The sequence below is a fragment of the Meleagris gallopavo genome, chromosome 1 (genome assembly GCF_905368555.1).
Source record: "Meleagris gallopavo chromosome 1, MGAL_WU_HG_1.1, whole genome shotgun sequence".
In the NCBI taxonomy this organism is placed as follows: domain Eukaryota; kingdom Metazoa; phylum Chordata; class Aves; order Galliformes; family Phasianidae; genus Meleagris; species Meleagris gallopavo.
The window spans coordinates 174,618,401-174,631,195 of NC_139404.1; the positions used below are offsets into that span (position 1 = coordinate 174,618,401).

The 12,795-nt window shown below is 38.8% G+C and overlaps 1 protein-coding gene across 5 annotated transcripts in view; it reads left to right on the plus strand.

The window, feature by feature from the left end:
- The window catches only part of ATP8A2 (ATPase phospholipid transporting 8A2), a 323,927-nt gene that overhangs the window by 180,873 nt on the left and 130,259 nt on the right, over window positions 1-12,795 (plus strand). For all 5 annotated transcript variants that reach the window (XM_085216143.1, XM_085216142.1, XM_085216144.1 and 2 more), the window contains one exon: window positions 1,456-1,566. In XM_085216143.1, the coding sequence (XP_085072269.1) occupies window positions 1,456-1,566 (111 nt within the window). The remainder of the gene's footprint in view (window positions 1-1,455; window positions 1,567-12,795) is intronic.

Sequence of the window (12,795 nt, forward strand, 5' to 3'; positions counted from 1 at the left end):
AGTGGATTCATCTTTGTGACAACAGAGATTAAAGAGCAGTTAATGGTGGGATTTGTCCAACCTGGAGCTGCAGAAGGAGCCTCATGTGAGACAGTCGCTCTTCAGATTCAGCAGAGAGGGAATATTTTAGGGTGCATCCAACTCTCTGTTCTCTGCAGGAGGTGTTGGGGGCCACTTGTCAGGATGTGATGGGGATCTTCCCATCATTACTGATGTTTTGTCATGTAGTTTTGAGGAATAAAGCTACAAAAATGCCACAGATTAACTGAGGCAGTAGGTGACTCGTATATTAGCTGCTCCCTTCTAAGTGTCCTACTTTCAGTTCTGATTCAGGCTGGGCAGGGGCTGAACCACGAAGCTGCTTTCACTTTTATTTTCTTTCCTCCTTTCTTGCTGGCATATCCTAAGAAATCCACGTTGCTAATGCATGTCAGAAAGATTGTTCTTAGAGGATTTGTGGTTCAGTGATTTCTGTGCTGGAAATCATGGGAGCAGAGCTCTCTCATGACAGTTCTAATTCATTACTGTAGCTTTCAAAGTCTCAAGTAAGTTTTTAAAATGACTGAGCTAGAATCTACTTTTAAGAAGTCAGTCTTTACTATCAAGTTTTTCCATTGAAAAGGAAGCAAAGCAAGTAGTGTTCTTGCCTTTATGTCCAAGAACCCCTCAGGTTCACATGTGCTGAACAGTAAATGAAGTCCCCAGTTTGATCCCTCTATAGCTGGACAAAAGAGGAGAGCTGAAGGCCATAGAAAAAGTTCACTGACAAAGCCAAGATGAGATATTACCCATTTCTTAGGCTGCACTGGGAGACTACTTCTATGTTTAAAAAAAAAAAAAAAAGTTCTATTTTTACAATCCCTAGATTCATTTACTTGTCTTTTTGGGCTCCTTCTTGATATAGAGAATCTAAAATGGCCTTATAGCATGATTGCATACATTTTAGTGGGCTGATAATGTAAGTGTTCATGCTCTATAAGAGATTGCATGCATCTGCTTTGTGCTTGTTTACATTTTATTTCAGCTCACGACAGTTCTAGTGATGAGATTATTGATTTTACACAGAAAAAGGAGATGTTCCTGAGCATTGTAAGCCCTGAAACAGAGAAATCTTTGACATGAAATTAAGAGTTCACATTTATTCGTAATCCACAGGACAAATATTAACCTCGTCTAACTTCACTACCGGGTAGTGGTACTAATTGAAGGCTTTTTGCTGTTTAAAGACAACACACTTTGTGTGTTTGTTGGATTTTGTTGCCAGGAAAGACTTTCAGTAAATATTGTGTCAGGACATACTTTTTTTGTATATGTGTGCTGCTGAAATATTCAAATATTGTGCTTCAGTAGTTTTCATAGCTGATCTGAGGCCTTTTTGGTGTGGGAGAATTCACTCTAACTTTTTTTTATTAAACAGTTCTTCATATGTGTATAAACTTGTTTTCTCTGTTTCAGTTTTCCTACTTGGAGAAACTGTTGTTGGTCCATGGAGCCTGGAGTTACAATCGAGTTACCAAGTGCATACTCTACTGCTTCTACAAGAATGTGGTTTTATATATTATTGAGGTAGGAGTAACAAAAGGGATGGGCTTTGAAGGTGCTTACTCCTCAGTTATTTTTTTTCTAAAAGAAAAAACTGAAATTAGTTGGCTTTGGTTACTTAAAAGAGCAGGCATGTTTTCCTGTTGCCATTTACAAACTGTTGCATTGCCTTGTAATACCAGTGAAATTATAAAATTAATCAGGTCATTTGATTTAGTAATACTTAAAATATAACTGCTTGTGTTTTGTAAAATTCACTGCCTGAAGAAGTCAAGTAATCAAACTGGGTTTTGAAGGAGGTTGAATAATACTATGAAGTCAACGTCATGTGTCTTAGATAGGAGCGTGATCTCATGCTTCAGGTTACAATCTACATTTAAGAAGGTCCAGGAAGGGATCTTTCTTATTGTTCCTCATTGTCCATTCAGATACAAGAGGAACTTGAACTCCGTGGGTTGGTCGCTTGGTCTGAAAAAGCAAATTCTACATTTTTTGTGGAATTTTTGTTTCATATTTCCATATGTGTATATGTTCGTTTCTCTATTTCTACAATTAAGCAGTCATGAATGAGGTTAATAGTTAGAACACTTATAACCAGGCAACCAGCATAATATTTTAGCAGAATCAGTGATCAGTGTGTGAATATCCAGCTCCCTCAGGGTCCAGTCATCTTTTATGCACAGTGTTAGGCTCTTAGAGTGCAGATATTCTCCATTAACTCATGTAATTTTTACTCTGTTAACTATTTCTGAATTAGCTTTAACCTTGTTTTTTTTTAATTTCAGTACAGAGTTAAGCACGCTGTCAAAATAATGACAATGTGTTGCTGTGGTGGGTGAGCACAGGACGGTTGTCTGGTATACAGTAGCTTTAGATTTGTAAAAGAGTGCAAGAAGTCCATTTTTCTATATTGTAAGAATCCAGTCCTTGTTTGTATTTCACTTCTTTAGCCTGTTTTTCTGCCAGACTTAAATCTTCATTCCTCCTGAAATCTTACAAGTGTGTTCTTGTCCTACTGAGGAGGCCACTTTCACAGTCTGAGGCAATTTCATCATGCTTATACTTATAATTAAGATTTTATTTATGCATAGCTTTCTGAAATGGTCCTTGATTTTGGCTGATCACAAGTTATGCTTTTTAGTAGTGGCTTTTAAGTGTTATTGGAGATGAGAGAGATATTCATTATTGTGAAAGAGAAATATAAAGTACTTGTCTAGTGGGGTTTTTACTGAGTGTGGGAAATAGTATTTTCCTGAATTGTTCAGGGAATGCTTAGTAGCTTCATGATTGTCATTTTCCTTCTAAAATTCTTTTCTCATTTGGAAAAGTGTTTTCAAAAATCCTGCTTCTCAAATATTACATTTGCTGCTGAACTTTCAGTGGAGAGCTAAATTACATTCTACCCTGTGAGAAGCTGGGCAAGAGGTTGAAGAGAGGTGAAAGCCTCTGGGACCTCCAACCTGAGGTAGCTTAATCATCTCTCTGTGGGGAGGCATTTTATTAGATGTTGCTATATGATGCATAAAATGCAAGTCTGCTCTGAGGATGTAAGGTCAGATGTTCCCTTCTCTTTTCTGTCTTAGCTTGTGTTCAGTTCTGCTGTGTGCTGTGCTGAGGGACATGAGCTTTTGGCTCTTTTGACTTCCCTGAGTAAGAGTGGGAATCAGTTCCTTCCAATACTGCAAAAGTGCAGCTGGCCTCAGCCCCATGCCTTGCTAACTCCTCTGTGTGTACAAGTTGGGAGCAAGCTTAAGGCTTATGGGAGATGGAGCAAAAGATGAAATCTCTACACCCACAGTGGTGGGAAGAGCTCAGTTTGTAGTTTCTATGGTGAGTTTCTTTCATTAGTATCTTTGAGAAACTTTGCCTCCAAAACCAAATAAAACTAGCCAAATTGACTATAAACTGAAGAGACCCCAGTTTGGGAATACTGCAGGTCTGAGGGGGATGAAAGAAGAGGCCTCTAATTCTCTTTTTAGCTTTACATAAAGAAAGCTGAGTTATTTTGTATTTCTGCCATGAGGCTCTGAAGCACTGATCAATTTGTGGTATGAAAGAAGCTTCTCAAGGGAACCCATTCTTCAGCTTGAGATAATAGTGGTTCAGTGCCCGGTGCTACTGCCCTGCTGCTAGTGCATGTTTTATGTTCCTGATTGCTCCCCAGTACTCTGGACAAGCTCAGTATTTACCCGAACTTCCTGCTTGGATGTGTGATGCACAGGGAATATTCTTTTAGCATTATAATGAGATGGGGATTTGGACTTGAACTACATTCTAACTTGATCTTCTAAAGGATTGCAGAGTAAATATTTATAAAGTTGAATCAAAAAGCACATCGGTCAATATGACAGACTGTCAGTTATACCTTTGTTACTGTGTCTGCTTTATTTCAGTGAAGCTTTAACACCTGAGGAATAACAGTAATAAGACTTATGTAAATGAACTTTGCAGCAATGATGCACTGGGGCTTCATCATGACTTTTTTATCCTGAGACTTTATAAGTATCATAGAGAGAAATGGTACTCAAACTTCAGCACACAGAATATCTGGACACAAAAGTTGGAGAGGCATGTGTAAAAGAGTAAATTAAACTTGAGTTAATTAAACAGTGATGAGCACCTGAGAATACCTCCTTTCCTGACATCTCAAGTTTGGTGTACTAACAGTTAGAAGTGCTACACTTAGAAGTGCATCTTGATACCAAACACTCTTATACCAGGAGAACCTAAACTGTGGCAACTGATTTCATGATTTTTCCTTTAGTTTCTGGGAAAAGTGGTAGTTAAAATAAAGAATTTGGGATTTGGTGGAAAGTGTATTCAGGTAGCTGTGATCATGGGCTTCACTATTCAGTGATGCTCCCGAGTTGAAGCTGATGTTTACCTTCCTGTAGTGGCTGATCCTTGTAGAAGGTGCTTGGGCCCTGTAAACTGTTTAGTTTCAGTTGCCTTGCCAATGACTAAAATGTATCTGCATAGGTATTTCACACAGCTAGAGAGCTAATAACAGAAGACAGGCCTCGTAGCCTGATTATTACAGAGAAAATGAAAGAAAGATTGCATTTTCTCTTGTTTGGTTTAAAATAAGATCTTCCTACTTTTGACTTTAAAAAAGAATTAAAGGTAAATTTTGAATCTTTTGAAGTAGTTAACAGCCAGATTGGAGATTTTGGTCTAGCATAACATCTGGAAACTTGGTATTGCCCTACTTTTTGTGATCTAATTTCTCTTCCCCTTTGCTTTTCTTTATTGGTGTACTTCAACTGACACTCTTTGACTTTGCTTTTAAGTATAAAACTCAATGAAATAATACAAATCTAAACAAGAAAAACAGGTCCTGGAAACCAAAATTCTTTAGTTGTGGTTTCTTGCTCATGCTGGAGCCCTTGGATATGATGGTTACAGAGGTGCTGTCCTCACCCTTGGAAATAAAGCTATTTAGAAAGTTACTAAGATGCCTACTGGGGAAAAATGTCAATACAAAGCCCTCTTTTTGGTTCCCTTATATTGCTAGGGCAGTGTGCACTAAAAACTGTTGGATTACCTTAAACAGAAGATCAACTGCAAGGTTATGGCTTTTTAGGACTTGACAGACAAATACCTGCGCATCATTACATAGCACCATCTCATAGAATTACTTTTGTAGCTGGCTTTAAACTGAGTAGTAAAACAAAAGATCTGTTTCACATCTGCTGAGCAGATATATTTCACTGGAGATGATATAAAGTTGTCCTGATGACATCAAAACTTTGAAATATAGCTGATTTTGAATGTAAAAGAATACTGGAATGTTGCTTTCATGTCATGCTTGGAGGAATAGAAATACAGCAAGATCAAAGGTGATATCAGTAATAGCAGGTAAGAGTTCAAGGCGTTTGGGAATGGTTCTGGGGAAACAGTAGCATGGAAGATATCTTGTGTGATGCTCAACTAAGAAACAGAAATGAATGCAAAGAGAGGGGGAGTGTACAGCACGCCTAACTTGCAGCTGCGTTATTTTCTCCTCTGCCTTAAGTATCCAGAGATAAATTGTAAGCCTGGATCTGAACGCCATTTCTTTATGCAGGTTGAGACTGAAAGTCTTAACCTCCACCAGAGCAGTGTTAAACAAGATAAACCATAGAATCATCATATCATAGAATCATAGAATGACCTGGGTTGAAAAGGACCACAATGATCATCGAGTTTCAACCCCCCTGCTGCATGCAGGGTCACCAAGCACCAGACCAGGCTGCCCAGAGCCACATCCAGCCTGGAACATCTAAACATACTAAAGGACAAAATGATAGGATTATTGTTTCTAATTTAGAGCTGAATTTTCAAATCTTATTAAGTTCCAAGTAAACACAATGCTTTGATAGGCAAACTTTAAAGAAAAGCAGGAATGTCACAAGCACAACACCATCTGACTGTGATGGTGTGAAGGGCTCCCTGTGTTTTTGGTGGTCTCCACTCAGACTTGCTGATAGCACAAGCCGTGAAAGTGCACATGAAATGTTTCTACATGAGATCTTTTCTTCTTGCTACGTGAGACTTGTTTCTCTTTTTTTATGCTTTCCTGTCAAACAGATTTGTTTAAAAATGCAGAAAGTAGGCATGGGAGTTCTTTCTAGTCCTGTTACCGAAACAGCATGCAGAAATTGGTCTATCTGACATGATACTAAAAAGCATACAGCTCTGAATTTGTGTGCTTATTCCCTGATTTATACAATCAGACTTGTACTTAAATCACCGTGCCTTCTGTTTCCAATCGGCTTTGCATCTCTGAGGTATAGCCAGACAACAGAAAACCTGAAGCCTGGGGATTGTTGGAGTAAGTTGAGGACTGGAGTGCAATAACTGTTGTCATAAAAAGCAACTTTGTAAAAAGATAACAGAACAACGTTTTCCCCCCAGTGTTAGGCTAAGATTGAGAACATCTGGCTGTAAAATTCCTGAGCGGGGGTAACAGTAATACAGGCAACTAGTTGTCTTGTCATGCTTACAGATTCAAATTATTCAGTTGCATGTTGAAATACTATGGCAGGTATTTGATACTCCTTACTTCTATGTGCTTACGCTAGGTTAGTCCAGTAGGCTTACAGCAATTCTGTATCATGAAACAAAGCAGGAATATGTGCCATTTCTGATTGTGTAGCGACCTGAAAATTCAGCTTTTTGACTTCTCATCATATCCCAGGTCAGTAACTTACTATGGACAGGTGCTTTCAAATGCACAAAAGGTGGGATTCAGTGTCCTGAAGGTAGGTTGCAGATGCTTAGGAGAAAACCTCTGTAATGTCCATTTAGGTGGCATTTATGGATTGCTCAGTGGTTGCAGGGAGCAGTGTAGGACTGTCAGATGTGCTACAGGATCTGCACCTATCTGGAACGGAAGCATTACTGTGTTAGCATGTATAGATAGCTAGGCAACTAAACCCTAGCAGAAAGACAGGTCTCTTTTTGTTCTTCTTGTTCATTTGATTTTTGAAACCTTCAATAAATAAATAAATAACAGGAATCCAAATTCTCCAACTTGAGCAGTGTCAGTCAGTTTAAAAGATGCAGAAAGCTTGTGGAAGTTGTAATACAAACCTTGCAGGCCTGGGAAGTGCAGTGATAGGCACAATGCGAGAAGCAATATATGTGTATGATACTCAGCAATGTCCCTCTTCATAATTTTAAGAAAAACTAGCCTTATGTGCTCATATTTTCTTGCACTTAACATACTTTTTTTTTTAACTTTTTTTTTAACATTTTTTTCTTTCAGATTTAACATACAGCTTTAATGCACAGAAGCAGAAAACCTAGGGCAACACAGGACATTACCCCTTTCCACCCCCAAAAGGGCTCATCATAGGCCCCAGTTCAATAAAGCATTCTTTAGTAACAATAGTTCCAGAAAACAGATCTTGGAAATAGCCTGCCAAACTTGTAGAAATATCATAAAATACAGTTGCAACCTAATCCAGAATTATGCAAATAGTGGCTACAGATGTGTTTATTTTTTGTTTTAAGAATACATCCTAATTCCTTCTTGGTTGTTCTACAGCTCATAGTTTACACTGCTCCGTTGACAGTTTATTTCCTATTTCAACCCCCCGTTGTGTGAAGAAGTTGTCAGAATTGCTTATAGGCTGGTCTCATCAACTTTAATCCATGATTGCCTTCTTGGATTTTGGATTCCTAATTGAGTATGTTAATCCCAAGAGTTTCCAAGGAATCAGTCACAAAGATAAATCGATGCTAATTTTCCTTTCTTTTTTAGTAATATATACTGCACAGAGAATCATTAGAGAGCAGTCCATCTTTATTGAAAACAAAATTGACTCGACTAATAAATGGCTGGTTTAGAATTTTCTTTCAAACATACCCCAAAGTGATCAAATCAGTATTCTAGCATTAACTTTTTTTTTTTTTTTTTTTTTTTTAGAGCACTGCCTTGGCTGTACCTCATAAGCAACAGATCTTGTATTTTTTTAAGATTTAAAATATTATAAGTAATAAGTGTGGCTCCTTAGCTTGGTCTCAGAATCTCTTAGGTGGAAGGTTCAATACATGACGCCATAGAGTACTACAAGAAGGGATCTTCTGGGATGTTATTTGTTGTGCAGGCAATATGTTCAGAGCTACCAAATCCATTCGTTGTGGATCATGAGAGAGAACATGCATAGCAATTTTTTTTCCTCAAAAGGTTTTGCCTAATTTGATTTGAAAGAACTGGACATTTGAAAGAACTGGACATAAATATTTGGAAAATGCAAACCTATCCAGCCAGGACAATTCAATGCATATGTCATGACTTGTGGGTAAAAACATGACTGAACTGTAAATTGATAGCAAAATTTTAGAGGGCAAATAAGCCCTGTGAGGAAATAACTTGTGCTCAGTGTGTTCAAGTTGATATTAGCAATGTATTATATATAGTAGAGGTTAATTCTGAGAAAGCTATTTTAAAATCCAATACCATATCACTATATATGTGTATATTTAAAAAAAAATTATATCTGAGTATTATTTTTATATCTAAGTATACATAAATGTAAAATACAGCTTATTATAAATATATCTTGGGCTTGTGCTGGTTTTCTTTATATCTGGCCTTTATCCCTATAAATAGGCTTCCTTTAGGGGAGACATTCTTGATTTATGTGGGAATAACTAATAGCAAAGTAAAGTTCTGTACTTTTTTATTATTATTATTTGTGAAGTTTTATTTTACTTTCCACTGGTCTAAAGCCATGGGCTGGAATGGAGAAAGTGCAAGATTTTCTTCTCTTCACCTGTACCTCAGTGCTATAAATAGCTATACATTCCAAATGTATTTCACAGCAATTGACTTCATTCTGTAAATGATAATACAAATGATGCTCCATTTTACCAATGACAGGTTGGTGATAGACCTGTCTGAAACGAACTGCCTGACAATTAGCTTAATTCTCTGGTTTAGAAGCTCTGAGCTGCTGGTACTACAAACAAGCCCCATCAGCATGAGTGCTCCATGACTTAATGCAGCTTGGTCAGGGGAGAGAAAAGCACCATTACTTCTGCTTAGTTACCTGTGTCAGCTGCAGTTCAACCCAGGTGCTATGTTTAAAATGTTAGAAAGGGCAAATAAGCCCTATGAAGGAATAACTTGTTTCTCAACATCTTCGAGCTGATAGGAGTGGACATAAGTTGCTCCAAAAGTAATACCTCCTATTTACTCCCATGAAAACAATGAAGAGCACAATAACAGTCTGATAGAGCAAATTCTCAGCTACAAAACACTGTTTTTTAACATTGTCACTACCATTAGCTGTGCACTTTTGCCACCAGTAAGAACCTGCATGCCATACTCATAACAATCTGCACCAGTAGAGGTGACCCACTGCTGCTGTCACCATTGCTGGGAAGCACCACCCCGCCTCACTGTGCTCACATCTACTGTTTGGTCTCCATAAGCATAAATGCTCAAGCACTGATGAACATCACCGGGTGCCATTTCTTCCACATGGAGGAACTCGGTGATGCATCTTTGCTGCTTCTGCACTTGCATCTCAGACACCATTGTGTCAGGCTGCCTCTCTGCTGCCATCTGTCACACCACAACGACATGTAACAGAATGTTGGAGGGAAGGTTCCACCTCTACTGCCATACCATCAATATCGTGGGCCAACGTCACAAAACAGGAGGCATTAACTTCGGAGCAGCCCTCGTACTGTGTTACAGTGCAGTTATTCTGTGTTAAAGTGCTATTTAAAGCAGTGATTGGCCTGGGCAAGAGGAGAGGTTTGGAGTTCTTGTATAAAGCATAGTTGCATAGTTGAAGTAGGGCCAGAGAGCTTGGAACATGGCAAAAAATCTAATAACAAGTCATGCTTTTGTGAAATTTCACAAATTCTTTATTTCTTTTTATTTACTCCTGTCAGTGATTTAAATAGTGAATTTTATTTACTTCTTGAATTTTTGTTCTAAAATTAACTTTGAGCCTGATGTTGGAAATTTGGGGTTCGTTGCTATGAGCATTTCCACTGAAGGCAGTTGAGGACAATTTCTGCTTTCCTGCCGATTCTTTGGAATAAAATGAGTGTGTTTTTCCAAGCCATGTGGTAGGATCATGTTTATTGTTATGTGCTCTTGGAAAAAAAGTGTGCTTGTCTGCATAGGATATGTTTCAACGCTCCATTTCAACAGCCACATTTTCTAGTGCATCCATAATACAGATGTATGCTATTGATGCATTCATGGCTTTCCTGCTTTAATATTGCTTCACAGATTATTACAACTACCTCCTAAACACTAGCTCAGAAATGTGTTTTCAACATATTTTGGGGAAAAATATCCTTCTTGAGTTTGCTACCCATGCATATAAAATTTTTTATAGTGTTTACATAATGATCTGAGTTTTATCCTGACTGTTTTGGGGTTTCTTGTTTTCTTTAGGATCATAACCTGAGGAAGGTATTGAAGGGAACAAATTTATGTGAATAGAAGCTCTGTTTTTAAATGCTGCTAGAAAACAGCTTTACCATTTTACTAGGATGAGCGCTAAAGATTAGAACACACACAAAAAAGCCTAAAACAAAACAACAAAATACCATCTAACAACCACCTCTACCCAGTTTCACTAATTAACCACTAGAGAGAGTATTGTATTTTGGCATTCATAAAAGCATCTGTAACCTCGTTTAAGTATGTGTATAATACTTAGAGTAAAACATGTAGCTTATGTTTGTGAAAGCAGAACAAAATGGTTTATAATATGGGCTTAAAGGTTTTATTTCCTTGAGTTTCAGGGTCTTGAACCAAATTTTTTGGCACATCAAGGTCAGGCTTTTAAAATAAATGACAATAGTCCATATCTCTCATGATCCCATGAATTTACTCAAGTCTTTGAAAGGGTAGATAAAAGCAGGACAAGGGGAAATGGTTTTAAATTGAAGTAGGGAAGATGCAGGTTGGATATCAGAGGGAATTTCTTTACTGTGAGAGTGGTGAGGTGCTGGAACAGGCTGCCCAGAGAGGCTGTGGATGCCCCGTCCCTGGAAGTGTTCAAGGCCAGATTCGATGCGGCCCTGGGCAGCCTGGTCTAGTATTAAATGCGGAGGTTGGTGGCCCTGCCTGTGGCAGGGGGGCTGGGGATTCATGATCCTTGAGGTCTCTTCCAACCTGGCCATTCCGCATGATTCTGTATATGTGATCAATTCAATCCACAGCGCAACCTGCAGCAGCATTGGTGTCGCTACCAAATGTACTTCTACAGCCTCTTCTGCTCAAGAACCACTTTGCTCACTGTGTCACCTCTGGGATTTTTTTCTCCTATAGGAAGCTGGGATTGTTGGGCTGTGGGAGGAGTATAGGAGTATAGTTTCTCAGTGGCCCTGAGGGGCTTTGTTTCTGTAGGGGAGGCTGCGTTGGTTCCTGGGGCTGCGTTAGGATGCAGTTAAAAATGAATCAGTTGCAGCTTTTTTTCCCCAGTATGTCCTGTTGTCATTCTCATAATGCTTTTCCCTTCTTTTCCACTTCTCTGCTACTTTGAACGAGATTATTTTCTTGCACCTGTGCAATCTGAACACATCTTGGAACACTGTATTTTTTGCACTTCTGAACAGAGACTTACAGGTCACTGTAACCTGTGTCAGTCAAGCAAGGAAAAGAACTGGGTGTGATGCAAAAGAGTTGAGACCTCTGTAATTTTAACGTGCATTTATGCATGTACTTTCATGGTGAATGTAAGCATCAATATAAGCAATAATGATGAGCTAAATCTAAACCCCAGAACTATACACAACATGCGCAGGAGCCCGTTCTGTGGAAAAGCAAGGCATAAGCTGTGTCAGTTCCTGTGTGCTCTCTGTTTAAAAAAAAACTGAAAGTCCTGTTCTGCCCCATCAAGTGAAGAACTCTGACTTGATGCTGTCAGAAGAGGAGGAAGGCCAAAGCTCCATCTGCCAATTTTTAAATGTGCTGTTATTTTACTTTCTGTCTTCTTGCTGGATTTCTCAGCATTTATGCAAAAGCAATTAAGGATTTGGAAAGCGAAAATGGAATATATTAGCCTTAGCTGTATCAAAGTTCTGCAGGGATCCAGTAGAGGTCTATTTATGTAATTTATACAAAAAAAAAAAAATACATAGTAAGCATAACAAGAAAAAAAAAAATCTAATACTGTATGATCTCATCCAAAAAAACAAACGGTACAATCTTTATTAGTAAATGGCAATCTAGGTTGATTTTATCAATATTAACTGACTAAAATATGCCTAAAATTTATGTGTAAAACACATCTCAGTAGCAGCAGAAGCCATCAGTAACTAGCAACACCTGAGCCCCTCAGCATTATTTGTGGTGATGGTTCCTGTCAAGTTCAATTTGGGTAGAAAAGCGAATCTCCCCTTTGGGTTTGCTAACGGTGTTCTGACCTTTACTCCCTTCCACTGCTGAGGAGTGACAGGTATCTGGAGGGGCTGAGCAACGTGACTGTCAGCCTCTGCTCTGTGTCAGCTGGCATTCATTAGCATTAAAACTGCATTGGTTTTGTACTTCCTGAAATGTGCTTGTGCCTGTTAACACATCCTGGCTTGTGAGGAGATAGGAATAGGCAACCAAGGTGCTGTACTCTTCTGTTTTTTCAAAGCAGTCCACTTCAGGATGAGATTTCCACAGTGCCATCATTCATCCATGTTGGGGTGGGTCCTGCAGCTCTGCACCGGGTGCTCACCATCATGATCCCCCTCCCTCAAGAGGTGCCCATCCCATGTGTTGTGTGTGCATGGCGTGGCTGGGCTTCC